This window comes from Eumetopias jubatus, unplaced genomic scaffold (genome assembly GCF_037043125.1).
Source record: "Eumetopias jubatus isolate StellerSeaLion01/CBP00866 unplaced genomic scaffold, mEumJub1_p1.0 scaffold_7, whole genome shotgun sequence".
NCBI classification, from domain to species: Eukaryota; Metazoa; Chordata; class Mammalia; order Carnivora; family Otariidae; genus Eumetopias; species Eumetopias jubatus.
This window is the reverse complement of record NW_028274813.1, coordinates 115,357,772-115,384,348: the sequence shown is the minus strand read 5'-3', so window position 1 is coordinate 115,384,348 and position 26,577 is coordinate 115,357,772. Positions and strand designations below refer to the sequence as shown.

The following is a 26,577-nucleotide window of genomic DNA, read 5'->3' as shown; positions in this document are numbered from 1 at the left end:
GAAAACATGCTTACACCTAAATCAATCAATCAATCAATCAATCAGTGAGTGAGTGAGTGAGTGAAGTATAGTATAAAATGCCATGATGCTTACTCCTAAGAACTAGGCTCTTAACTCAGGTAAGTCAGGTTTAACTAACCCTAGTAATGGTTATGACATGATAATTGTGAGATCAAGTTATTAAGTTCTCCCAAATAACCAAAAGAAAAATAATCTATGCTCCACTGATAATATATATGAGAACCAGGTATTAGAAACAAAGATTTGTCAACCCGGATATCATCAATTAAGTGTCATGTTAAATAGACTATAATGAAACCCACAACTTTAACACTGAATCACAAAATATTTTGTAAAATGTTATAAATGTAAGAGAAATTAATTCTTTAATCAATCAGACAGCAAAATTTTATTGTAAGCCTACAATGAAAGAAACACAAAAAAGAATAAATATCTAGAATAAGACTTGGAAGACCAGATACAGATAAAGGAAAGGACAGTTATTAATGGGGTGGGAGTGGGTGCAATGGGTGAAAGTGGTCAAAAGGTATAACCTTCCCAGAGCACCTGGGTGGCTCAGTGGGTTAAAGGCCCCTCTTGGTTTTGGCTTCGGTCATGACTTCAGAGTCATAAGATTGTGGCCCCACACTCATCATGGAGTCTGCTTGAGATTCTTTCCTCCTCCCCCCACTGCTCCTCCTCCTGCTCATGCATGCATGCACTCTCTCTCTCTCTCAAATAAATAAATAAAATCTTTTAAAAAAAAAGGGACAAACTTCCTGTTACAAAATAATTAAGTCCTGGGATTAATGTACAGCATGGTGACTATAGTTAATAATACTGTATTACATATTTAAAAGTTGCCAAGACAGTAGCTCTTAAAAGCTCTCACCATAGGAACAAAAAAAAATTTTGACTATGTGTGCTGATGGATGTTAGACAATGGTGAGGTAACCAAAGCCTACTCCTATAAAAGTATAGGTGAACTCTTAACCTGCTATCCCTGTGCTGAGTATCATGTTCTCTGTAGCAAATTTCAGTACCTGAGCCAAAGGGTAACAGGCAAATTGAGCAAACAACAACAACAGAGAGATTACAATATTAATATCACACAAAACAGAATTCACAAAGAAAAACATTAAGCTGGACAATGGGGCCATTTTTACACTGAGAAAATGTTAAACTTACAATGAAAGTTAACTCATATAATCCTTTATATAATAAAAGATAGCAAAAATGTGTAACACAAAAATTCTTAGAAATTAAAAGATATTGAAGAAATTGCAATAGTAGTGAAAGACTTCAAAATATCTGAGTATCTGACAGATGATGGAGATAAAATGCATGTATTTGGAGGATCCAAATAATAACTTTAAAAATGTAAACCTATCACTTTCTATCCACAGAGAATCTAACCATTCCTACCACATCCAAGGAATATTCACAAACACTTAGCTTCTCTACTTTCTCTTTATCTATCAGGCTTATCTTATAGTCATCTCCTTCCCCATCCAGCTTAACTTCCATAGTCCGCTACTCCAATGACTTTCTTACACTCTCCAACTCCTTTACTTTGGTGAAATTCCATTGCATGTGCCTACAGAATACCAACCTATGATTAATCCATCTGCCCACCATCTTTGTGATTTTTTAAAATTTTTAAATAAATTGATATCCCCTTCACCAATCCACAATCCATCCATCTACCCACTGTCTTAATGCTATAAGAAGTTGCAAGTGCTCAACTGTGTGAAGTGCTAAGAGATCAGGTTTAGTATGTGACTGGCTGCTAAGTATCACTGCGGGGAAAGGGGTATCACATAACTGTGAAGAGTGTGTCACCACAAAAGTGTATGTAATCTCATTACTTCACACAGCCATTTAACATCTGTTCACTGAGCATTTAATATGTTCCAGTTCCAGTACCAAGAATTGATGACAGAAGGATAAACAGTGGAACTTAAACTAGACAAGGAGCTCAGTGTCTGATAACAGAGACAGATATAAAACTAAAAATACAATTATTTAATTTCAATTGTACTAAGTGTTTCTAAGGAGAATATGAGAGTATACTATAGGGGAACCTGATCTAGTCTGAAACATCAGGTGACACTTAAACTGAAGCCTAAACTATTAAAAGGAGTTAGGTAAAAAGGATATGGAAGGTGAGGAGGTACTGGCAAGGAGGAGGAATGAGTGTTCTGGGCATAATCATCAGAACATGGAAAGTCCTGGAGACATGTGAACACATGATATATTTGAATAATTGAAGGAAGGCTGGTTTAAATGAGGCAGAGGTGGGGAGAGAAAAATGGCGTGAAATGAGGTATGCATGAATCAAGTCACTGGAGATTTGACGGTCATGCTGAAGATTTTAATGCTCAGAGCAAGGGGAAACTTTGAGAAGCTATAATCAAAGAAATGAGAAAATGTGTTTGTGGTTTTTAAGTATCGTTACATCTGTAATGTGGAGAATGGACTGATGGAGGCAGAGACTCCTGTCAAAGGTTTCGGCTGTAATCCAGGTATGTTAAAATGGCATAGACTAGAATGGTAGCAGAGGAGAACCATGAGAAGTAGACAGATTAGGAGCTAATTCATTGGACAGTGGCCAGCATGAAGTAAAGGGATGAGGTGGAGGCAGTATCTGCCCATTCAGGAAAGAGAAATACATTTCTAGGTTTGGGGCAGAAGAAGAGATCATGAATTTAGTTTCTTTACGTCAGTTCGACATGCTTGTGAGATATCCAAGTGAAGTGCCAACTAGACAAGTTGGATATAAAGGTCTAAAAATCAGAGGAAAGCTAGATAAGCTAGAGATACACATTAAGAATCATCAGCAAATGAGTGGTAAATTAAGCCATGGCCTGGAGAAAATTGCCAAGAGACAAAGTATGGTAGTGAGAAAAGAAGGTAAACAATTAAAAGAAGCCTTCATGACCTCCCAACAGTTAAAGGGCTAAAGGTCAGGTGGAAAAAGCAAAAAAAAAAAAAAAAAAAAAAGAGGAGGCACAAGTAGCAGCCAACAAAGGAGGAAACTAAACTACCAGAGACCGTTTCATGAAAGTCAAAGGACAAAATGCTGTAAGAAGTTGCAAGTGCTCAACTGTGTGAAGTGCTGCTAAGAGATCATGGAAAGGACTGAAAAATAACCAATGGGCTTGGCAATAGTGAGATGACCAGTCACTTTAATAAGAGCTTCCCTGGAGCTCTGATAGGATGTGGCACCAGGCTAGAGCAGTCTAATGAGTACCTGCGGGAAAAGGAAATGGAGGCAGCAAATACAGAAAGTTTTAGCATGAAGGAGAGGAGAAAAATAGGGGTGAGACAAGAGATGAAAGGACAAGGAGAGAAAGGGTTTGAGTTTTGACTGTTCTCATTTAGGATGGAAGAGGAAAAAAGCAAGTTAAATACTGACTGGAGAGGAATCTAATAAGGAAAATTGAAGACACAGAAAAGAGAAGAATTTCCCATCACAATTTTGACCTTAGGGCTGTAACCTCCAACCCATACCTCATATTTTTCAAAAATAAAAAGGGCAAAGAACCCATCAAAAGGAATTTCAAATCTCACCACAAATTTCTGCCTTGATCCCATCTATTCTGGTTCTTTTTGAAAGTCAACCTGAAAAAAACCTTTCTTGCAACTACAATCATTCTTGACCTCTCCAATACTGCTACTTCTTCCATGGCTTTCAGGATGTTCCTATTCTCCTGGTCTTCTTCCTACCTCCACAATTATTCCTTCTCTGTCCCTGGACCTATATTCCTCTTTCTTCTACTGTGACTCTCCGTATATATAAGTATAAACTTTATTTTCATTTATTGCATGTCATACCTTTCTTTTTTTAATGCAATTTTTATTTTTTTAGTTTTATTTTATTATTGTAGTCACCATACATCATTAGTTTTTTGATGTAGTGATCCATGATTTTTAATGAGATTTTTAAAATTTAAATTCAATTAATTAATAATGTATTAATAGTTTCAGAGGTACAGGTCAGTGATTCATCAGTCTTATATAATACCCATTGCTCATTCCATGTGTGCATCACCCAGTTACTGCATTCCCCCACCGCCTTCCGCTCCAGCAACCCTCAGTTTGTTTCCTATGATTAAGAATCTCTTAATATCATCTTATTTTTTCCTCTCTTCCCATATGATCCTCTGTTTTGTTTCTTAAATTCCACATATGACTGAGATCATAGGATAATTGTCTTTCTCCCATTGATTTATTTCACATAGCATAATACCCTCTAGTTCCATCCATGTTGCAAATGTCATGATTTCATTTTTTTGATGGCTGAGTAGGATTCCATTGTATATAAATATACATTTTCTGTATCCATTCATCTGTCCATCGACATCTGGGCTCCTGCCATAGCTTGGCTATTGTGGACGTTGCTGCTATAAAAATTGGTGTGCAGGTATCCCTTCAAATCACTACATTTGTATCTTTGGGGTAAATACCCAGTAGTACAACTGCTGGGTCATAAGGTAGCTTTATTTTCAACCTTTTGAGGAACCTCCACACTGTTTTCCAGAGTCCCTGCACCAGCTTGCATTCCTACCAACAGTGTACAAGGGTTCTCTTTTCTCTGCATCCTCTCCAACATCTGTTATTTCCTGACTTGGTAATTTTAGCCATTCTGACTGGTGTGAGGTGGTATCTCATTGTGGTTTTGATTTGGATTTTCCTGATGCCGAGTGATGCTGAGCATTTTTTCATGTGTCTGTTGGCCATCCATATGTCTTCTTTGGAGAAACGTCTCTTCATGTCTTCTGCCTACTTCTTGATTGGACTATTTGTTTTTTTGGTGTGGAGTTTGGTAAGTTCTTTATAGATTTTGGATAGTACCTTTATCTGGTATGTCATTTGCAAATATCTTCTCCCATTCTGTTGGTTGTCTTTTGGTTTTGTCGACTGTTTCCTTTGCTGTGCAAGAACTTTTAATCTTGATGAAGTCCCAATAGTTCATTTTTGCCTTTTTTTCCCCTTGCCTTTGGAGACTTGTCTAGCAAGAAGTTGCTGCGGCCAAGGTCAAAGAGGCTGCTTCCTGTGTTTTCCTCTAGGATTTTGATGGATTCCTATCTCATATTTAGGTCTTTCATCCATTCTGAGTCTATTTTTGTGTACAGTGTAAGGAAATGGTCCAGTTTCATTCTTCTGCATGTGGCTGTCCAACTTTCTCAACAACATTTGTTGAAGAGACTGTCTTTTCTCCATTGGATACTCTTTCCTACTCTGTTGAAGATTAGTTGATCATAGAGTTGAAGGTCTATTTCTGGGTTCTCTATTCTGTTCCACTGATCTATGCTCTGTGTTTGTGCCAGTACCATATTGTTTTTGTTTTTTTTTTAAGATTTTATTTATTTGACAGAGAGAGACACAGAGAGAGAGGGAACACAAGCAGGGGGAGTGGGAGAGAGAGAGACAAGCTTCCTGCTGAGCAGAGAGCCCAATGTGGGGCTCGATCCCAGGACCCTGGGATCATGACCTGAGCCGAAGGCAGACGTTTAACGACTGAGCCACCCAGGCGCCCCAGTACCATACTGTTTTGATGAATACAGGTTTGTAATAGAGCTTGATCTGGAATTGTGATGCCATCAGCTCTGATTTTTTTTTTCAACATTCCTTTGGCTATTCAGGGTCTTTTAGGATTATTTTTTCCAGCTCTGTGAAAAAACTTGATGGTATTTTGATAGGGACTGCACTGATGTGTAGATTGCTCTAGGGAGCATAGATATTTTAACAATATTTGTTCTTCCATTTCCATGAGCATGGAACGTTTTTCCATTTCTTTGTGTCTTCCTCAATTTCTTTCATGAGCATTCTATAGCTTCCTGAGTACAGATCCTTTGCCTCTCTGCTTAGGTTTATTCCTAGGTATCTTATGGTCTTGGGTGAAATTGTAAATGGGATCACCTCCTTAACTTCTCTTTCTCTGGTCTCATTCTTAGTGTACGGGAATGCAACTGATTTCTGTGCATTTATTTTACATCCTGCCACGCTACTGAATTCCTGCGTGAGTTCTAGCAATTTTGGGATTGAATATTTTGGGTTTTCCACAGAGTATCATGTCATCTGCAAAGAGTGAGAGAGTTTGACTCCTTTGCTGATTTGGATGCCTTTTATTTTTTTGTTGTCTGATTGCTGAGGCTAGGACTTCTACTACTGTGTTGAACAGCAGTAGTGATAGTGGACATCCCTGCTGTGTTCCTGACCTCAGGGGGAAAGCTCTCAGTTTTCCCCACTGAGAATGCTATTCACTGTGGGTTTTTCATATATGGCTTTTATGACATTCAGGTATATTCCCTCTATCCCTACACTGTGGAGAATTTTAATCAAGAAAGGATGTTGTACTTTGTCAAATACTTTTTCTGCATCTATTGAGAGGATCATATGGTTCTTGTCCTTTCTTTTATTTAGTGTATCACACTGATTGATTTGCAGATGTTGAACCAACCTTGGGGCCCAGGAATAAATCCCATTTGGTCACGGTGAATAATCCTTTTAGTATACTGTTGGATCCTACTGGCTAGGATCTTGGTGAGAATTTTTGCATCCATGTTCATCAGTCAATAATTCTCCTTTTTGGTCAGGTTTGGTTTTGGGATCAAGGTAATGCTGGCCTCATAGAACATTTTCCTTCTATTTCTATTTTTTGAAACAGTTTCAGAAGAATAGGTATTAATTCTTTAAATATTTGGTAGAGGGGCGCCTGGGTGGCATAGTCGTTAAGCATCTGCCTTCAGCTCAGGTCATGATCCCAGGGTCCTGGGATCGAGCCCCATATCAGGTTCCCTGCTCAGTGGGAAGCTTGCTTCTCCCTCTCCCACTGCCCCTGCTTATGTTCCCTCTCTTCCTGTGTCTGTGTCAAATAAATAAAATCATAAATAAAATAAATAAATATATATATTTACATATATTTATATGTATATTTATAAATATATGTATTTTTATAAATATATTTATAAATATATGTGTGTGTGTGTGTATATATATATTTGGTAGAATTTCCCTGAGAAGCCATCCAGCCCTGGACTCTGTTGGGAGATTTTTGGTTACTGCTTCAATTTCCTTGCTGGTTATGGGTCTGTTCAGGTTTTCTATTTCTTCCTGTTTCAGTTTTGGTAGTTTATAACTTTCTAGGAATGCATCCATTTCTTCCAGATTGCCTAATTTGTTGGCATATAGTTGCTCATAATATGTTCTTATAATTGTTTGCATTTCCTCAGTACTAGTTCTGATCTCTCCTCTTTTATTATTTATTTGGGTCCTTTTTCTTTCCTTTTTGATAAGTCTGGTCAGGGATTTATCAACCTTACTAATTCTTTCCAAGAACCAGCTCCTAGTTTCATTGATTGGTTCTACTGTTCTTTTGGTTTTTATTTCATTGATTTTTGTTCTAATCTTTATTATTTCTCTTCTCCTGCTGGATTTAGGCTTTATTTGCTGTTCATTCTCCAGCTCCTTTAGGTTTAAGGTTAGCTTGTATATTTGAGACCTTTCTTGTTTCTTGAGAAAGGCTTGTGTTACATTACACTTCCCTCTTTGGACAGCATCCCAAAGGTTTTTGAACAGCTGTGTTTTCATTTTCATTTGTTTCCATGAATTTTTTAAATTCTTCTTTAATTTCCTGCTTGACCCATTCTTTTTTTATTATGTTATGTTAATCACCATACATTACTTCATTAGTTTTTGATGTAGTGTTCCATGATTCATTGTTTGCGTATAACACCCAGTGCTCCATGCAGTACATGCCCTCTTTAATACCCATCACCAGGCTAACGCATCCCCCCACCCCCCTCTCCTCTAGAACTCTCAGTTTGTTTCTCAGAGTCCATAGTCTCTCATGGTTCGTCTCCCCCTCCAATTTCCCCTTCCTACTATCTTCTTCTTTTTTTAAACATATAATGTATTATTTGTTTCAGAGGTATAGGTCTGTATTCAACAGTCTTACACAATTCACAGTGCTCACCATAGCACATACCCTCCCCAATGTCTATCACCCAACCACTCCAGCAGCCCTCAGTTTGTTTCCTGAGATTAAGAATTCCTCATATCAGTGAGATCATATGATACATGTATTTCTCTGATGACTTATTTCGCTCAGCATAATACCCTCCAGTTCCATCCATGTCGTTGAAAATGGCAAGATTTCATTCCTTTTGATGGCTGCATAATATTCCAGTGTGTGTGTGTGTGTGTGTGTGTGTGTGTGTGTGTGTGTGTGTGTGTGTACACATACACCACATCTTCTTTATCCATTCATCTGTCGATGGACATCTTGGCTCTTTCCATAGTTTGGCTATTGTGGATATTGCTGCTATAAACATCAAGGTGCATGTACCCCTTTGGATCACTACATTTGTATCTTTGGGGTAAATACCCAGTATTGCAATTGCTGTTGACCCAATCATTATTTAGTAGGATGCTCTTTAGCCTCCATGTATTTGAGTTCTTTCCAAATTTCCTCTTGTGATTGAGTTCCAGTTTCAAAGCACTGTGGTCTGAAAATATGCAGGGAACGATCCCAGTCTTTTGGTACCAGTTCAGACCTGATTTACGACCCAATATGTGATCTATTCTGGAGAGTGTTCCATGTGCACTTGAGAAGAATGTGTATTCTGTTACTTTAGGATGGAATGCTCTTAATATATCTGTGAAGTCCATCTGGTCCAGTGTGTCATTCAAAGCCCTTGTTTCCTTGTTGATTGTCTGCTTAGATAATCTGTCTATTGCACTGAGTGGTATATTAAAGTCCCCTACTATTATTGTATCGTTATCAATGTGTTTCTTTAATTTTGTTATTAATTGGTTTATATAATTTGCTGTTCCCATGTTAGGGATATAAATATTTACAACTGTTAGATATTGTTGTTGGATAAACCCTTTAATTATAATATAGTGTCCTTCCTCATCTCTTATTAGTCTTTGGTTTAAAATCTAATTTGTCTGATATAAGGATTGCCACTCCAGCTTTCTTTTGATGTCCATTAGCATGATAAATGATTTTCCACCCCCTCACTTTCAATCTGGAGGTGTCTTTGGGTCTAAAATGAGTCTTTTGCAGACAGCATATCAATGGGTCTTGCTTTTTTATCCAATCTGATACTGTATGTCTTTTGATTGGGGCATTTAGCCCATTTACATTCAGAATAATTATTGAAAGATATGAATTTAGTGCCTATTACCTGTACAGTCACTGTTTCCGCATATTGTCTCTGTTCCTTTTTGGTTTATGTTACTTTTGGGTTCTCTCTCTGCTTAAAGGATCTCCTTTAATACTTCTTGTAGGGCTGGTTTAGTGATCACATATTCTTTTAGTTTCTGTTTGTCTTGGAAGTTTTTTTTTTTTTTTTTAATCTGTCCATTCTGAATGACATGCTAGCTGGATAAAGTATTCTTGGCTGCATATTTTTCTTATTTAGCACCCTGAATATATCATGCCTGTACTTTCCAGCCTGCCAGGTCTCTGTGGATAGGTCTGCTGCCAATCTAATGTTTCTACCCTTTTAGGTTACAGACCTCTTGTCCCAAGCTGCTTTCCCAGGATTTTCTCTTTGTCTCTGAGATTTTCAAGTTTCACTATTATATGTCGGGGTGTTGACCTATTTTTATTGATTTTGAGGGGGTTTCTCTGTGCCTCCTGGACTTGAATGCCTGTTTCCTTCCCCAGATTAGGGAAGTTCTCCACTATAATTTGCTCCAATATACCTTCTGCCCCCACTTTCCTCTTCTTCTGGGATCCCAATTATTCTATCATTTTGCTTTATGGTATCACTTATCTCTCGAATTCTCCCCTCGTGATCCAATAGTTGTTTATCTTTCTTCTTCTCCGCTTTTTTCTCCATTATTTGGTTTTCTATATCATTAATTCTCTCTTCTGCCTCATTTATCCTAGCACTTAGAGCCTCCATTTTTTATTGCACCTCATTAATAGCCTTTTTGATTTCAACTTGGTTAGTTTTTAGTTCTTTTATTTCTTCAGAAAGGGATTCTCTAGTGTTTTTTATGCTTTTTCCAAGCTCATCTGATATCTTTATAATCGTTATTCTGAACTTTAGTTCTGACATCTTACTTATGTCCATACTGATTAGGTCCCTGGCAGTCAATACTGCCTCTTGTTCTCTTTTGTGAGGTGAGTTTTTCCATCTTGTCATTCTTCCAGAAAGGAGTAGCTTTTCTATTTGTAGAGTTGCAGCTATTGTTTTCTTAGATCTCTAGTTGAGTTTGCAGGTGTTCAGAATGATTTAATAGCTATCCAGCTGAATTCCTAGGTCCAGACGAAACTAAGGTCTCCTACTTCTCCACCATTTTGGACTCAGACCTCCATGTCACACCTTTCAAAAAACATTTTCTCACATCTCACTTTGATCCTTATTTGTTGAACTGAGAAATCTCAACTCACTGAGATATAAACAAAGAATACTTTTATGTTTTTCCCCTGTAACCATAGTTGAATACTAAGTTGAGTATGAACCTGCTGAGTATGCTCAGTGAAATTCTACAATTTTTCAGTTATATTCAATTATCAAAGGTTTTAAAACCCCATCTATAGATAACCTGCCTATTAAGCACAAGTGAGAATTACATTACTTTTAGCAGATGCCTGTGGTGGAGAAGGGCATGGCTTGTTCTCACTGGGTCCCCTCTTCTTTCCCTGTACTCCTCTTCTCACTCTCCTATATTCACAAGCTTCTATCTTTTGCCATATGTAGCAGCTGTGGGAACAGAGCAATATTCAACTTACAAGAGTTCACCAGATATTAGTGATGGGTCTGCTACAGTCATCAGCCTGTCCTTCTCCAGTGATCCTGACTGCCAAGAGATTCAAGTGCTGCCAAGCAGAAATATATCCCTAATCTTTCTCTGACTCAATCTGAGGTCAGTGGTCTCTACTGATCTCTGCAGTACATGGTGATTTCTGCACAGGTAGCATATGTGGTTCTCTAAGCAGTGTTCAGGTTCACCCTGGCTCCCTCTGCCCCAGTAGTAACTGTCCCAACTCCACCACTGTTTTGCATATTCTCATCTAATCAAGTGCCCCCATAGAAAGCCCCTATGACTCCAACATCTTCACCCATGTCCACACTTTTTCCTTCACATAAATCACGAGACTCACTGGGGTTCCACTTTACCTGATTACTGAGAACTCACATCCCATCTCCTTCCAAGGCATACTACCCATGAGGTACTCCAGCAAGCCTATTGTGTTATGAAATCTCTAAAGCAAATGTATACACCAGCTTCTATAGCCAATATTCCAGATCCACACATCCAGTTTCCCCTGGGTTAAAATGGGAAACAAGGAAAAGAAAGTACAATCTGTACCCATCATGCTATCCCGCAAACTCGCTGGACACATTCCAAAGGCATCAAAATCAATCAGCACAGCAAAGATCCAGCCAGAGAATAAGAAGCCAGTCTCTCATTCTTGCAGCCACACTCACAAACTTTACAAGAAATTCAAACCCCACCTCAAACTTTTGTGAGAACAAGTTGAGGGGATGGCTACCTTCATTAACTGGGTACTCTCCAAAAGGCCTTCACCCATCCTCTAGCCCATCTCTTTATAAAGGAGAAGGGGAAATGCAGTGGCTGATGGTTAGAGTACAGTTTTGCCTGAATGTCAGTTTGTAGTAATTCATGCAGTGAAGAGGCATAACAGTTTGAAAGTTTGAAAGTTGTTATTTAGTTTGAAAACTAAATAACAAACAAACAAAAAAAAACACAACTAGAAATTTAGGCTCTTCTGATTATAGAGCAGGGCTCTGGTCAATAATCCTAGCTGAAATAAAAAAGATACTTTCCATATCATGCTATACTTAGCATGTGAATTACATAATACAGATGTTATTAACTGCATTTTACACATGAGACAAACAACTGAATTGTGATGACGTAACAAGACTAAAACACAAAAACTACAAATAGGGATAAATCTTGTCAGTGCATCCACAAAACAAGGGTTCAATCTACCTGGACAGTGAGGAAAACCCTCTGGGTTTTGGATCTCACAGAGATACTGATCAAATGAGATAAGGGATGATTGTTTTTATAGTGAAAACAGAGCAAGACAAAAATAAAAAAAGAATTCTAGTTATCATATACCCAGCATATGTTTAGACCAAATGTTAAACTATATCTTTTTACATCAGTACCTATATGTCCTGGGTGGAGAAAGAAGCAGAGTTGGGTATGAAAATAACTTTAAGCAGCACCTAGCTGGCTCAGTCGGAAGAGCATGCAACTCTTGATCTCAGTGTTGTGAGTCTGAGCCCAACGTTGGGTACAGAGATTACTTAAAAATAAAAATCTTATAAAAAAAATAACTTTTAAGCTCTCATTTTATTTCTCGGCATAGCCTTTGAGCATCTCAGAACAGTACAAAAAATAAAGAACACATCTCTACTACTCTCCCTTTGTCAAAATGTTCTCCATTTTTGTAATCTACAACTTGCATTAAAAAAAAAATCTATTATTACTGAATTTTCACCAAGAAAGCTTTGGTAGATGGATGAGAGAGCCAGAAATTCAGACAGGTACAAGGGTCTCTGCTCATCACAGAAACATGATTGCAATTGGTCAAATTCACTTCTGTAAAGAAGTACGTATTTTATAAACAAATTTTATTTCTTCAGTCAACTTTTTGTTATTTTTAATTACAAAAATCAAAGAATCTCTGATCTAACTGATCTGTATGGCTAACTTAGAAATTATCTAGGCCCATATGCTCATTTTTTTATAAAAGAAACTATAATCTAAAATTAAGGTCAGTAGTGTTTTCTATGACAACATGCTGATTCATTAAACTCCAAGCTTATGATTTTGTTTAAACTTATTTTCTTAAAATGTAAAAAGTTTTACATGGTGATAGTAACAATATTAATTGTGACAACCAAACTATAAATTTGGAGGATTTCAATTACAGTTCATTCTGAAATCCACATCTGATCAATCATATTTTTAGGCTATTCGAAAACCTATTTTGGCTGTTTCCAATTTTAGAGGAGACACAGCTGCTGTTTCAACACATAACTTTTCTTTGACCCTTCATATATTTCATAGGTTAAATACTGAATGCCAGGGTTTTCAGTCCTGTTCACTGTAGAAACACAAGCTGTGTAATATTTCTCTGAAGATGTATCACTCTGGTTTTTCTCAAAATAATTTTGTTCAGTATAAAGTAATATAGTATATAGTTTCTATTTTCTAAAAGACCAGGCTTTTTAGTGTATTTTCAGAGACAGATTGTACTACGTATCTAATATCCTATTACAAACACAAGGTTATCTGAAATTAGAAAATACACCTTACAATGACATCCCAATCCCACCCAGGACTGTTTAGGGTTAGCTATCAATCTCACTTTTCCCTGACCACAGTGAATTAGAAGAGTGATAAGTATTTCAGCAGAAAGGGGGCAATGTCCAATTAAAGACATTAAACATGAAACCAAAGAATGTCAAAATCTCACTAGTGCCACCTACAGTACTGGACAGTGCAGATAGGAGAGATTTTTAAAATAATTTTGTGTATCATGGGGGTGTGTGTGCATATTCATCTTATGATTTCTTGCCCAGGACTATGTACCAAATCTTGAATATTATATAATTAGATAATGCAAAAAACAAGAGTATTCAAAAAATCAAAACCAAAAAAACCTGAAGGGTAGAACAGTGGTTCCAAGGAGTGGGGAAGATAGATGTTGGTCAAAGGGTACAAACTTTCAGTTATAAGATGAGTAAGTTGTAGGGATCTAATGTACAGCATGGTGACTACAGTTAATAATACAGTATTGCATACCAATGTTAAATGATATGGTCAGGTATAATAAAAATGGGAGAATTTGGCTTTAAATGGATTACAAAGTCTCAAAGCAAACCTTACCTTACATTCTACCACACTCTGATCTGATTCACAAGTTTCATAGATTTCATCTACTGCTCGGCGAAGATTGTCAAAAAGAAATGCCCAGTATCTAGCTCTTAGATCAATTTTCCGAGGATGCCTTGTTTTAGTGGGACTTTTATCAAAGTGTTTATCTCCAGTTGTAGATGATGTTATTTTACAGTCTACTGCAGCATTCTGGTGAAATAAAACAAAACATAAAAAAAATATTTCTTAAAAGCCTCCAGGGATTGGATTTTTTTATAAAGCACATTTTTCAAAATAAATACTTAAAAACGAAACATTCTTCTTTTTATCTTATATCACACTGAATTTATCAAAACAAAGCTTCTCATCTTAAAAAAGCATCAGGTTTGTAAGGTCATTTTTTATTTCAGACATGTCTTACTGAAGATTAGCATGGCTTCAACAGTGAATAGACCTTTAAGTCAAAAAGGACCACTAAAGGACCCATTCTTTCCTCAGTTGCACAGAGAAACTTTGAAAATAAAGATTACATTCTATAGTTTTACAGACTGTACCACAGAATCATTCCACCAAAAAGCATGTAATTTACATAAACACTGAAATTCAAAATGCAAACCTGAAGCTTCTCACTAGAAGTACGAAAGAGTTGCTTATCTCTCTGTGGCTACTTAAACTGAATAAATAAATAAATACTAAACCTCTACTACAGTTAGAGCAACACACAATACCAGGTTTCTTTGGGTTGTTTTGTATGTGTGTGTATCATTCCTGTTTGCTTGCTTTTCTTTTTCATAGAAGAGCCCCAGAGTGGAGAGTATCTGAAATAGAGGCTAATACCCTCCTGCTTTGTTTTAGGCTTTGGCCTTCAATATAAGTGATTCCTAAACTTCATAAATCTTTTATAGCCAATCACTGATTTATATAGAATCTTTACCAGCAAAAAGGAAGCAGACAAAACACATGTACACACACAGATACTATACACGCTTGAGAGGCTGAGATGGAGTTACTTGTCCTCCCTCCACAGTGCCCCATCCAGACTAGGGTTGCCAGATTTCACAAACGAAAATTAGCAAGTATTTTATGGGTTAGCCATGGTCCAAGCCCTAATTCTCAATACTCAAGCAATAAAATTTAAAATAATGTCAACAATCCATAAAACCTTTGCCTCAATTGCTCTCCAAGTTCTTTCCAGCCTTAGTGTAAATAATTTTATTATGGCAAATATCCCCTCCTTGGATTAAACCAAATTCAAAATCCCATTCAACTAGCATCTATCCTGAAGTAAAGCTTAATTCTGTCCACTCTCCTGATAACTGTGACAACAATTAGCAATTTTACAGGATTACAGATCATAAATCAACTTCACATAATCTTCTAACCACCTTCACACAATCTTTAAAGTATGTATTATTAGCTCCACTTTACAGTTTAGGAAACAGGCTCCAAGGCTAATAACTCATTTGTCAAAGATCATCTAGCCACAGGAGAACACCTTCCCATTACAGCTCTACAATAACACTGCCAAGCTTACCATTATACTGCCTCAGGCCTGTGCCACCAGCGCTTGACCAGATATTCCAGACTACCTCATTACTCTTCCTAGACACCAACCAAAGTTAAAATTAACTTGAGAAGTTTCCCAAACTATACCTCCTTCATGAAGTTTTTCTACATCAATCAGCAAAGGGCTAGTAAATTCCTGTGAATTTAGACTCTGGTCTTAACGGAATTCTCAAAGGACTTTCACTCATTTTCACCCCTTTTTGTATGTACCTTATCATGCATCAAATATTTTACCATCCTTTCTTACAATGTAAAATAGGCACCACTGCTTCCAGGTTAAAATTTTTCTATTCTTTGTGATTGCTCTATGTGAAGCTTTTACAAAGAAAGATGCCAGTAAGACAAAAACTACAGTTACATAATTCCATCTGAAAGGCAATGTGCTACACAAATTTGATATTTAACTTTGCCAAAATGGCAAATACTTGCATACATATTTATATTTTATGAAGGAATTTTGAATACATTATCTCATTTAATCATTACAACAAACTAAAGACAAGACAAATATTATTATTCCCATTTGTAGATGATAAAACTGAGGTTCAGAAAGATTGAATTTCGTAGCAAGTCAAAAGGTTGAGTGATGGAACTAGGACCAGAACCTAGTCTTTCAACTTCTGCTCCCATGTTCATAAAGCATTTCACATAGCACCAAGCACACAATTAATACGCAAATAATGTTAGGTATGATTATAGTGGGAAAGATAAAGAGGAGAAGAAATATGCTCATAGAAAAAAATGTGAACTAATGGCAAAACTGCCAAATTTGTGAAAGAACAGGCAAATAAAATTGCAGAGGTTAAGTCAGTATAGAGTTCCAAAGTATAGGGCTCTTACTTACCACTGATAAAAATAATAGCAGTGATAATAGTAATTGCAGCAGCATCTAACATTCATGGCACACTTGCCAGGTGCCAGGCACTGTGCTAAGTGCTTTCCATACAGTTAAACTTCATTTAATCTTTGAAGCAATTTTGTATCATAGGTAACATTATTATCTCCATTTTACAGAAGAGAAAACTGAAGTTTAGCTAAATTAAGTAATGAACCCAAGGTCTCACACTAAGTGATAAAGCCAAGATTAAAAATCAAGTAACTATCCCATTACTACAGCTTACTACTATTTCCAAGATACTCAAGAAGACAAAGCAATCTAAATTTGTGGGAAAAGTTAGACACAACTGAATTCCATGATGTTATATTGTTTTTTTCAATGACTTTTGAGAGAAAGAGAAAAAGTAAAGGGAAAGAGGAAGGAAGAAATTGAGATTTCTGACTCATCTCTGTCAGAAGGACTCACTGACTTCCCTTGAGAATATAACAATGCTTATGAACCTATTTGCAGAAAAATGCACGGGCACATAAAATTGAACACATATTTTCTTGATGTACCAACAGCGACACATCATAATCATCCAAAGTTCAGAGTTTACTTTATAGTTTACTCTAGGTGTTGTTCATTTTATGGGTTTGGACAAATGTATAATGACATGTATCCATCATCATGGTATTATACATAGTATTGTCATTGTACTAAGAATCTTCCGTGCTCTGCCCATTCTCTCCTCCCTATCCCTACCCCCGAACATCTGGCAACCACTGACCTTTTTACCGTCTCCATAGTTTTGCCTTTCCAGAATGCCGTATAGTTGGAAACAGTATGTAGCCTTTTGAGGTTGGCTTTTTTCACTTAGTATAATGCATTTAAGGTTCCTCCATGTCTTTTTATAGCTTGATAGCTCTTTTATTTTTTTAAAGATTTTATTTATTTATTTGACAGATAGAGACAAAGCAAGAGAGGGAACACAATCAGGGCGAGTGGGAGAGGGAGAAGCAGTCCATTGTCTGGATGTACTAGTTTATGTATCCATTCACCTACTGAAGGACATCTTGGTTGCTTCCAAGTTTTGACAATTGTGAATAAAGCTGCCATAAATATCCAGGTGCAGGTTTTTGTGAGGATGTGTTTTCAACTCATACCAAGGAGCATGACTGCTGGATTATATGTTAAGAGTATGTTTAGTTTTATATGACTCTATAAACTGGCAATTTATAAACTGCCAAGTGGCTGTACCATTGTGCATTCCCACCAGCAATGAATGAGAGTTCCTGTAGCTTCACATCCTTACCACCATTTGGTGTTGTCAATATTCCCAATTTTGGCCATTCTAATGGATATGTAGTAATATCTCATTGTTGCTTTAATTTGCATTTCTCTGATGCCAAGTGATATAGAGCATCTTTTCATATGCTTATTTGCCATCTGTATATCCTCTCTGGTAAGGTGTCTGTTAAGAACTTTGGCCTGTTTTTTAATCAGGTTGCTTGTTCTCTTACTGTTGAGGTTTTTTTATTATTATTTTCATTCTAGTACAGTTAACATACAGTGTTGAATCACTATATAGTACACCTAAAACTAATATAACACTGTAACTTATTGTTGAATTTTAAGAGTTCTTTGTATATTTTGGTAACAGTCCCTTATCAGGTATGTGTTTTGCAAGTATTTTCTCCTAGTCTGTGGCCTGTCTTCTCATTCTTTTGACATTGTCTTTTGCAGAGCAGAGTTTTTAATTTTAATGAAATCTAGCTTACCAATGATTTCTTCACGGATCACAATTTTGGTATTATATCTAAAAAGTCATCACCATACCCAAGGTCATTTAGGTTTTCTATGTTATCATCAGAAATGTCATACTTTTTGCTTTCACATTTAGGTCTATGATCCCTCTTTGAGTTTAATTTTGTGAAGGGTTTATACCCTTCACAAGGTACCTGTCTAAATTCTTTTTTTGTGTGTATGTATGGATGTCCAATTGTTCCAGCACAATTTGTTGAAAAAAATTTCCTTTGCTCCATTGTATCACCTTTGCTCCTCTGTCAAAGAGTAGCTGATTACTTACGTGGGTCTATTTCTAGGCTTTCTCTTCTCTTCCATCATCTATTTATTGTTTTGCCAATGCCACACTGCCTTCATTACTATAGCTTTACAATAAGTCTAAAAGTTGGCTAGTGTCAGTCCTCCAACTTTGTTCTTCTTCAATATTTCATTGGCTATTCTGGGTCTTTTGCCTCTCCATACAGTTTAGAATCAGTTTGTCAATATCTATACAATAATTCATCAGAATTGTATTGAACCTACACATCAAGCTGGGAAGAAAGGACATCTTGACAATATTCACTTTTCCTACATGAACATGGAATGCCTTTCCATTTACTTAGTTCTTTGATTTCTTTCATCAGAGTTTTATAGTTTTTCTCATATAGATCTTTGCACATACATTGTTAGATTCATACCTAGGTATTTAATTTGAGGGAGTGGTAATGTAAATGGTATTGTGTTTTTAATTTTAAGTTCCCCTTGTTCACCACTGGTATATAGAAAAGCCACTGACTTCTGTGTATTAATCTTGTACCCTACAACCCTGCTATAACAGATTATTAGTTCGTTTTTTTTTGTTGTTGTTGATTCTTTCAGATTTCTTATATAATCGTATCATCTGTGGACAAAGGCAGTTTTATTTCTTCCTCCCAATCTGTATACCTATTCCTCCAATTTCTTGTCTTTGCATTAGCTAGAACTTCCATTACAATGTTGAAAAACAGTGGTGATAGGGGAATCTTTGCCTTATAACTGATCTTGGGGGAAAGCTTCCAGTTTCTCACCATTAAGTATCACATTGGTTGTAGGGGTTTTTGTAGATTTTTTTAATCAAGTTGAGGAAGTTTCCCTCTATTTCTAGTTTATTGATAATTTTTATCATAAATGGGTGTCAAGTTTTGTCAAATGCTTTTACTGCACCTTTTGAAGTGATAATGTGATTTTTCTTTTAGTCTGTTGATGAACTAAAGACCACATATGAAAACAAAAATTCAAAACTATCTAGAAAGATATCTTTATAATCTTGAGATAGGAGAGGCTTTCCTAGATAAGACAAAAAGCACAACTCATGGATACATTATGTAAAATTAAATTTACATACATGGTCATGGTATACCATTCTTTTCAAATATTGTGGGATACAATTTGCTAATATTCCTCTATTTGGAAATCATGGCTGCTTTTAGTTGATAGCCTTATATTTTTATCATACATACTTACATTCATATTTTTCTAACAAAAACTTCTTCCTAAACAAGACAAGGATTTTATCACTCTAATTCCCTTCCAAACTCCCTACAATCCAGCCTTCATGTTAATATTGTCTAAAACTATAGTTCCACTTCTCTAAATCTAATCGTGTGAGTTTTTTTCAAACCATCAATAGGTAATGAGATTTACAAACACATTTTACAGATACCTTTTTAAATTCAATTAGCAAACATATAGTACATCATTAGTTTCAGATGTAGTGTTCAGTAATTCATCAGTTGCATATAACACCCAGTGCTCATCATATCACGTGCTACAGATACCTTTTTAACAAGTTCCTTCCTCCATGTTACCTTTTCTTCTTGTTGAAGTTCATCTTTAGTAGTTCCTTCATTAAGGGTCAGTGGGTGGCAAACACTTAGTTTTTGTTTAAAATAACTAAAAATAGCTTTATTTCATTCTTGCACTTGGCTGGGCATAAAATTATGAGTTAAAAGTAATTTTGTCTGAGCGCCTGAGTGGCTCAGTCAGTTAAGCGTCTGCCTTCAGCTCAGGTCATGATCTCAAGGTCCTGGGATTGAGCCCCGCATCGGGCTCCCTGCTCAGTGGGGAGTCTGCTTCTCCCTCTCCCTCTGTGCTCTCTTAAATAAATAAAATTAAGAAAGCGTTTTTTTAAAAAAAGTAATTTTGTCTTATAACTTCGAATATATTGCTTCATTGTCCTTTGTTCAAAACAAGGCTATTAAGCTGTCGTTCCTCTGTGGTTTGTTTACATCCTGGTATTTTTATAGGTTTTTTTCCTTAATCTTAACATTCTTCAGACTCTCTAGAATGTAGCTAGGTATATAAATCTATTTTTATTTACCCTGCTCAGCTCCACAGTCTTGCTCTGAAGCTCTTCAAAACTCAAGTGAGAAAATTTTTCAACATTATTTCTCCAAATATTCAATGCCCACCATTATTTACACTCTACTTTTAAAAGTCCTAAAAAGCATACATAAGAATTTCTCAATCTTAAATTCTCTTTATTCTCCATCTCGTTAGTTCTCTGCAATATGTTTTAAATTCTCCTCAGTAGTGTCTTCCAATTCACAAATTTTCTCTTTGTCCAGTACATTTATTCCATTAAATATGGGTTTTTTTAATTTTATTGACAATACTTTCATTTATAAGTTTTCTAATTGGTTCACTTTTATCTATAAATGTTCAAAATTAATATCCTCTGTTTTACTCCAGAATTTCTCTTTCTTGTTTATAGTTATTCTTTCCTTTGAGGAAATTAGGCTTATTTATTTGAAACTCTTCTTTAGGAAAATGCCCTTTTTTCATTACCTCAGGAGTAAATTCTCTCACTTGTAGAATATGTTATCTATATTTTATAACATTATTTTCCTCCTGTGCTTTGATATTTTACTTTGAATTTGAATTTCTTGTATTTTAGGTCTTCACTTTGCTCACCCTCACTCCATGTGTCCTACTGTTATGGTGACCATCATCTAGCCCACTATGGTCCCACTTCCACAGGTCTTTTATTGGAGACTTAAAACTCTCACCCATCAAGAATACTAGCAGATCCAGTCATAAACCATGGGCCACTTCCTTTTACTGCTTCAGACATCAATTCACAGGGCATAACCCCAGGTAGACTGTAGCTTTTTTTGCTCCTAGTACAAAACCCTGCATAAGCCCAAAATTTTATACCATGTGCCTGGATTTGTTTCCCCACTGATAATCAGGACATCTTAGCCTCCTTTATCCCATAAGACCTGTCCATTAAGTTTGTGTCCCTAACTCCACTTACCTGTCAGTGTGTTTGTTTTATTTCTGATCTACAGAGATGGTTATCTTATTTTTGAAAATTTTTTATCTTTTTAATTAAAAAAAATTTTTATCATTGATGCCATTGTAGGTGAGAAGTCCAGATTATCTTATGAAGTCACAATGACATTTTGATTAGCAATTAATGTTTTCCTTATGTGAAGTTTTGGGTTTGTATAAGCATATTGGTATATTTAATAACATCAAACCAAAATAATATATATGAATAGCTCAGGGAAAGTAACTATGAATTAAAAAGCTAAAAACCACTTTTAAAATAGGCTTGTGTTCTCTAAAATTTTAATAAAGCAATTTGAAAATCTTTAGAGACAATACTTTTACTATTCTACAACCTAAAAACATACTATACCAAGAAAGAAAATCATAAAAAAATTCACAAATACGGGATGTGTAGCAGAAGGGTTAAGAGCATAAACTAGAAATTGACGACCTGGGTTCAAATCTTCACTGTGTCACTCACTAGCAAGTTATATAACCTCTCCCTACCTCTGTTTCCTCATTTTTAGATGAAGATAATAATAATGCCTACACTGAAGGAACTGTTACAAGAAGCAAATAAATTAATATTTGTAAAGTATTTAGTACTAGCTAGGCACACAGTACTATATACACATTTGTTAACTAAAGAATGCTACACTGAATTTTTACATGAAGACAAAACAATATTCAAATCCTGAAAAATTACATTTTCTCACTGAAATTAAAAGTCAATAAGCAGAAAGTTGTATATGCTGTACCTGTTTAGTATTTTTATGAGTTCCTTGAATTGTCCTCTTTGATTTTCCACCAGTTTGACATTTGGATTTCCCTTCAAGGCAAGGACAGACATATATAAAGGTCAACAAATGGGTAGTACAAAATGGAACTATACAAATCATTTGGGCATACTAACACATAATCTCCTTCCAGAGATCACAGAACAGTACAATCTATACATAGTCAATATGAACTACAGATAAAATAAAAAACAAACTTCCATGGTCTCAGGAACTGATTTTATTGAATGGCTTTCTCAGAACAGGAATAAATCAACTTCTTAAATAAGTCAGATATTCTGACAATTTAAAAACAAGGCCAAATTAGTTGATACTCCTCACCTTATAACCAGCTCTGGAAAATACTTCTTTGAATTCAAATTTTATTTTAACAATAAAATCAAGAATACATTTTTTACCATTTAAGAACTCAGCATTTTGTTTTGACAAATTTATCTAATTTATGAAATTCACAGTTTAATTTGAAAAGAGAAGTTTTCAGTTCTTTGTATTTTTGCCATCAAATACAGCTTTCTCACTTGTTCTTTTTTATAAGATACTAACTACTGTTTTATAATCACTCTATTTTTGAGAGCAATTCAAAATAGGAATAAAATTTTATCTATAATGTACAACAGAATAATTTTCCTTTCAGCAAAATAATTTTGGGCCAGGACCTCTGAAGCAGTACAAATGAAGTGAGCCATAACACCTACTAACAATTTCTCCACCACATAAGTGGGCCTCCCTCAACTGTTCTACAAGGGAGGAAAGCAGAACTCTCACTCAACTACAGAGCCCTTTATTCATCCTTTGATTATAGAGAACAATGTACAAGCAGGCTTTTTAGAATATCCAGTAGAATAACCAGCTTAGAACAAGTACCAGAGAAAACAGAAATAAAACAACAGAAGACAACTTTTAAAAATTGAAGGATTAGTCTCAGAAATATCTGAGTACATATTATAGCCATAAATAAGAACGAGTTGTTTTTTAAAAAAGCAAAATAAAGATTTCCCTATTATTGGCAAAGTTTTAACAACATAAAATAATCCTTATCAAAAAATTATGAAACTGACATTCTTCTTTTGTCATCATTATTTAGATAGTCAGAAAGTTCTAATTCTCTGGGCTCACAGTTCTATTATTTTGCAACAAGCATGAATTAAGCTTGAAAATTGTACTGGCCAGGGGTGCGTGGGTGGCTCAGTCATTACGCGTCTGCCTTCAGCTCAGGTCATGATCCCAGGGTCCTGGAATCAAGCCCCACATCGGGCTCCCTGCTCTGCGGGAAGCCTGTTTCTCCCTCTCCCACACCCCCTGCTTGTGTTCCCTCTCTCACTGTGTCTCTCTGTCAAATAAATAAATAAAATCTTAAAAAAAGAAAAACAACTGTACTGGTCAATTTTTTATGTACTTATATGCAAAATCAGGTTATATACAGATATGTGATTCATCATTGTATTTTCTTTCCTTCCTTGAATAGAAGCAACTTTAATAAATCTGATTATTTTGTGTTCTGAATAATCCATGGAAAATGGGAAAATGAAATTTCATAAAATAATATGAATCATACATAGCAACCATAAGACATTTTTAGGTTTTATGTTATTACTTTTATAGTAAATAATGTTGATATATATTTTTTACCAAAAAAGTTAATGTAATAGTAAGCTTCTTTATGAAAATTTTAGCTAGTACAGAGCTAAATTTAAAAAGATAAATTTAATTTCTCCCTCTATTTGGTAGTTTTTGATTCAAAGTAACTGCTCCTTAAAAATATCTAGGAAGGGGTGCCTGGGTGGCTCAGTCAGTTAAGTGTCTGCCTTCGGCGCAGGTCATGATCCCAGGGTCCTGGGATTGAGTCCTGCATCCCCACATTGGGCTCCTTGCTCAGCAGGGAGTCTGCTTCTCCCTCTCCCCTGCTTGTGCTCTCTTGCTATCTCTCTCGCTCTCAAGTAAATAAATAAAATCTTTTTAAAAAAAATATCTTAGGAAGATTGACAAAGAAAAGCTACCGAGGAAGTACTGGTCCAAGCAGATATTTTAATATATTATAATGCCTCTAGAATTAAAACAGTGTGGCCTTCACATATGAATTAGACGAACAGCTCAGTGAAATAGAATGTAAGTACATATGGAAATTTAATTTACAATACAGTGACATCTCAAAAAAATGGGGCAAAGGTAGACTTTACAGTATGTGATGCTTACTTGTTATCCATATGGAAAAAGATAAAATTAGATCCATACTTCACACTACATGTAAGAATAAACTACAAATGGATCAGAGATACAAATGTAGAAAATTAAAAAAAGACAGAAGAAATAAAATTTTTAAATAACAAAGTATAAAAAATAAAATATAAAAAATATGTAAACGTAAAATAAATTTAAAAGAATAAAACATGGATGAACTCCTATATAGCTTCGAACATCCCCCTGGGTAAGGGTGTCCTCAAAGAGTATGTCAAAAGGAAACAGAAGCCAGCTTAACAGGTCTCCCACTGACCTAGAACAATTAAGACAAACCTAGAACAATTAAGCATCAAAATAGATAAACTGGAACTCATTAAATAAGAAACCATGACTCCATAAAAATTAAATATAAACTTACACATATAACTACAAATGGAAAAAGGGAAAGCTCTCTCTTTCATTAGAATGTCAGCTAATAAATAAAGAAGGAACACTGGGGTTAGCAAATCACCATTTTGCAACTACCAGAGTAGTAACTTATTCAGGTAAGAATTATCAACAAAAGCTGAAAGTACTGTGTATACTGTTTCAAGAGAAACAGGACATTTACATAGTCTCAAACTACCTTATCCCAAATTACTTATTAATTACAAAGTCAATAGTTACTTCACAGTGCGGAAACTCAGGAGATACCACCTTAACCAGGTGATTAATGTGGGCATCACTAGCAACAAAAGCAAACCACTACCATGTGCCTTCTCTGACCCACTGAAAAGGGTACGGCATAATTTCCGTAGAATCCCTCCAAAAATCTATAACTGAACGTAAGCATGAAAAGATATTGCACAAACCCAAGATGAGGAATATTCTACAAACCCTGAGAAAATTCCAAAGAAAGATCCCCTTTGGCATACCCCAACCTCCTGTTTTCTACATCCCTATCAAATCTTCTAGATACCCAGGATTTAGGCAGTGCTCACAATGATCCTACCCATGAAAGTGAAAGGACTAAAAATGTATTTTTTCTAGTTCAAATAATAACAACTAAAGAAATATACTCTTTTCTATTTTTTTTTAAAGATTTTATTTTTTCATTTGACAGAAAGAGAGAGCACAAGCAGAGGGAGCAGCAGGCAGAAGGAGAGGGAGAAGCAGACCCCCCAGAGCAGGGAACCCGATGCGGGGCTCGATCCCAGGACCCTGGGATCATGACCTGAGCCGAAGGCAGACACTTAACGACTGAGCCACCCAGGTGTCCCTATACTCTTCTTTTCTAAAACATCACATTAAATTATAACTAACTGTGGTAAATATAGTAAATTTTTTTTAAAAACCTGTTTATTTTTTATAAGAATTTAATAAAAGAAAAACTCTAAATGTCCTCTAACTTAAAAAAGAAAACTAATTTGCCAATCATAACAAACCTACCTTCATTCCTAATGTGAAACTACAAAACTAACACTTTCATGAAACCATTTGTATATAAGCTAAGAAAAAAAGGCAATAAATGGGCACCTGGGTGGCTCAGTGAGTTGATCATCCAACTCTTGATTTCAGCTCAGGTCATGATCTCAGGGTCATGAGACTGAGCCCTGTATGGGGCTTCACGCTCAGCACGGGGTCTACTTGATTTTGTTTTTTTAATCCAATCTGATACCCTGTGTCTTTTGATTGGGGCATTTAGCCCATTTACATTCAGGGTAACTACTGAAAGATATGAATTTAGTGCCATTGTATTGCCTGTAAGGTGACTGCTACTATATTTTGTCTCTGTTCCTTTTTGGTCTATGTTATTTTTAGGCTCTCTCTTTGCTTAGAGGACCCCTTTCAATATTACTTGTAGGGCTGGTTTGGTGTTCGCAAATTCTTTCAGTTTTTATTTGTCCTGGAAGCTTTTTATCTCTCCTTCTATTTCCAATGACAGCCTAGCTGGATATAGTATTCTTGGCCGCATATTTTTCTCGTTTAGTGCTCTGAATATATCACGCCAGTCCTTTCCGACCTGCCAGGTCTCTGTGGATAGGTCTGTGCCAATCTAATGTTTCTGCATTGTAGGTTACAGACCTCTTGTCCCAAGCTGCTTTCAGGATTTTCTCTTTGTCTCTGAGACTTGGAAATTTTACTATTAGATGTTGGGGTGTTGACCTATTTTTATTGATTTTGAGGGAGTTTCTTTGTGCCTCCTGGATTTTGATGCTTGTTTCCTTCCCCTAATGAGGGAAGTTCTCTGCTATAATT

The 26,577-nt window shown here is 35.9% G+C and overlaps 1 protein-coding gene across 3 annotated transcripts in view; it reads right to left on the bottom strand.

The window, feature by feature from the left end:
• The window catches only part of SCAPER (S-phase cyclin A associated protein in the ER), a 539,336-nt gene that overhangs the window by 495,548 nt on the left and 17,211 nt on the right, over positions 1-26,577 (bottom strand). For all 3 annotated transcript variants that reach the window (XM_028092672.2, XM_028092676.2, XM_028092674.2), the window contains exons 4-5: positions 22,123-22,193; positions 13,897-14,094 (exon numbers count right to left, since the gene is read on the bottom strand). In XM_028092672.2, coding sequence (XP_027948473.2) covers positions 13,897-14,094; positions 22,123-22,193 — 269 coding nt within the window. The remainder of the gene's footprint in view (positions 1-13,896; positions 14,095-22,122; positions 22,194-26,577) is intronic.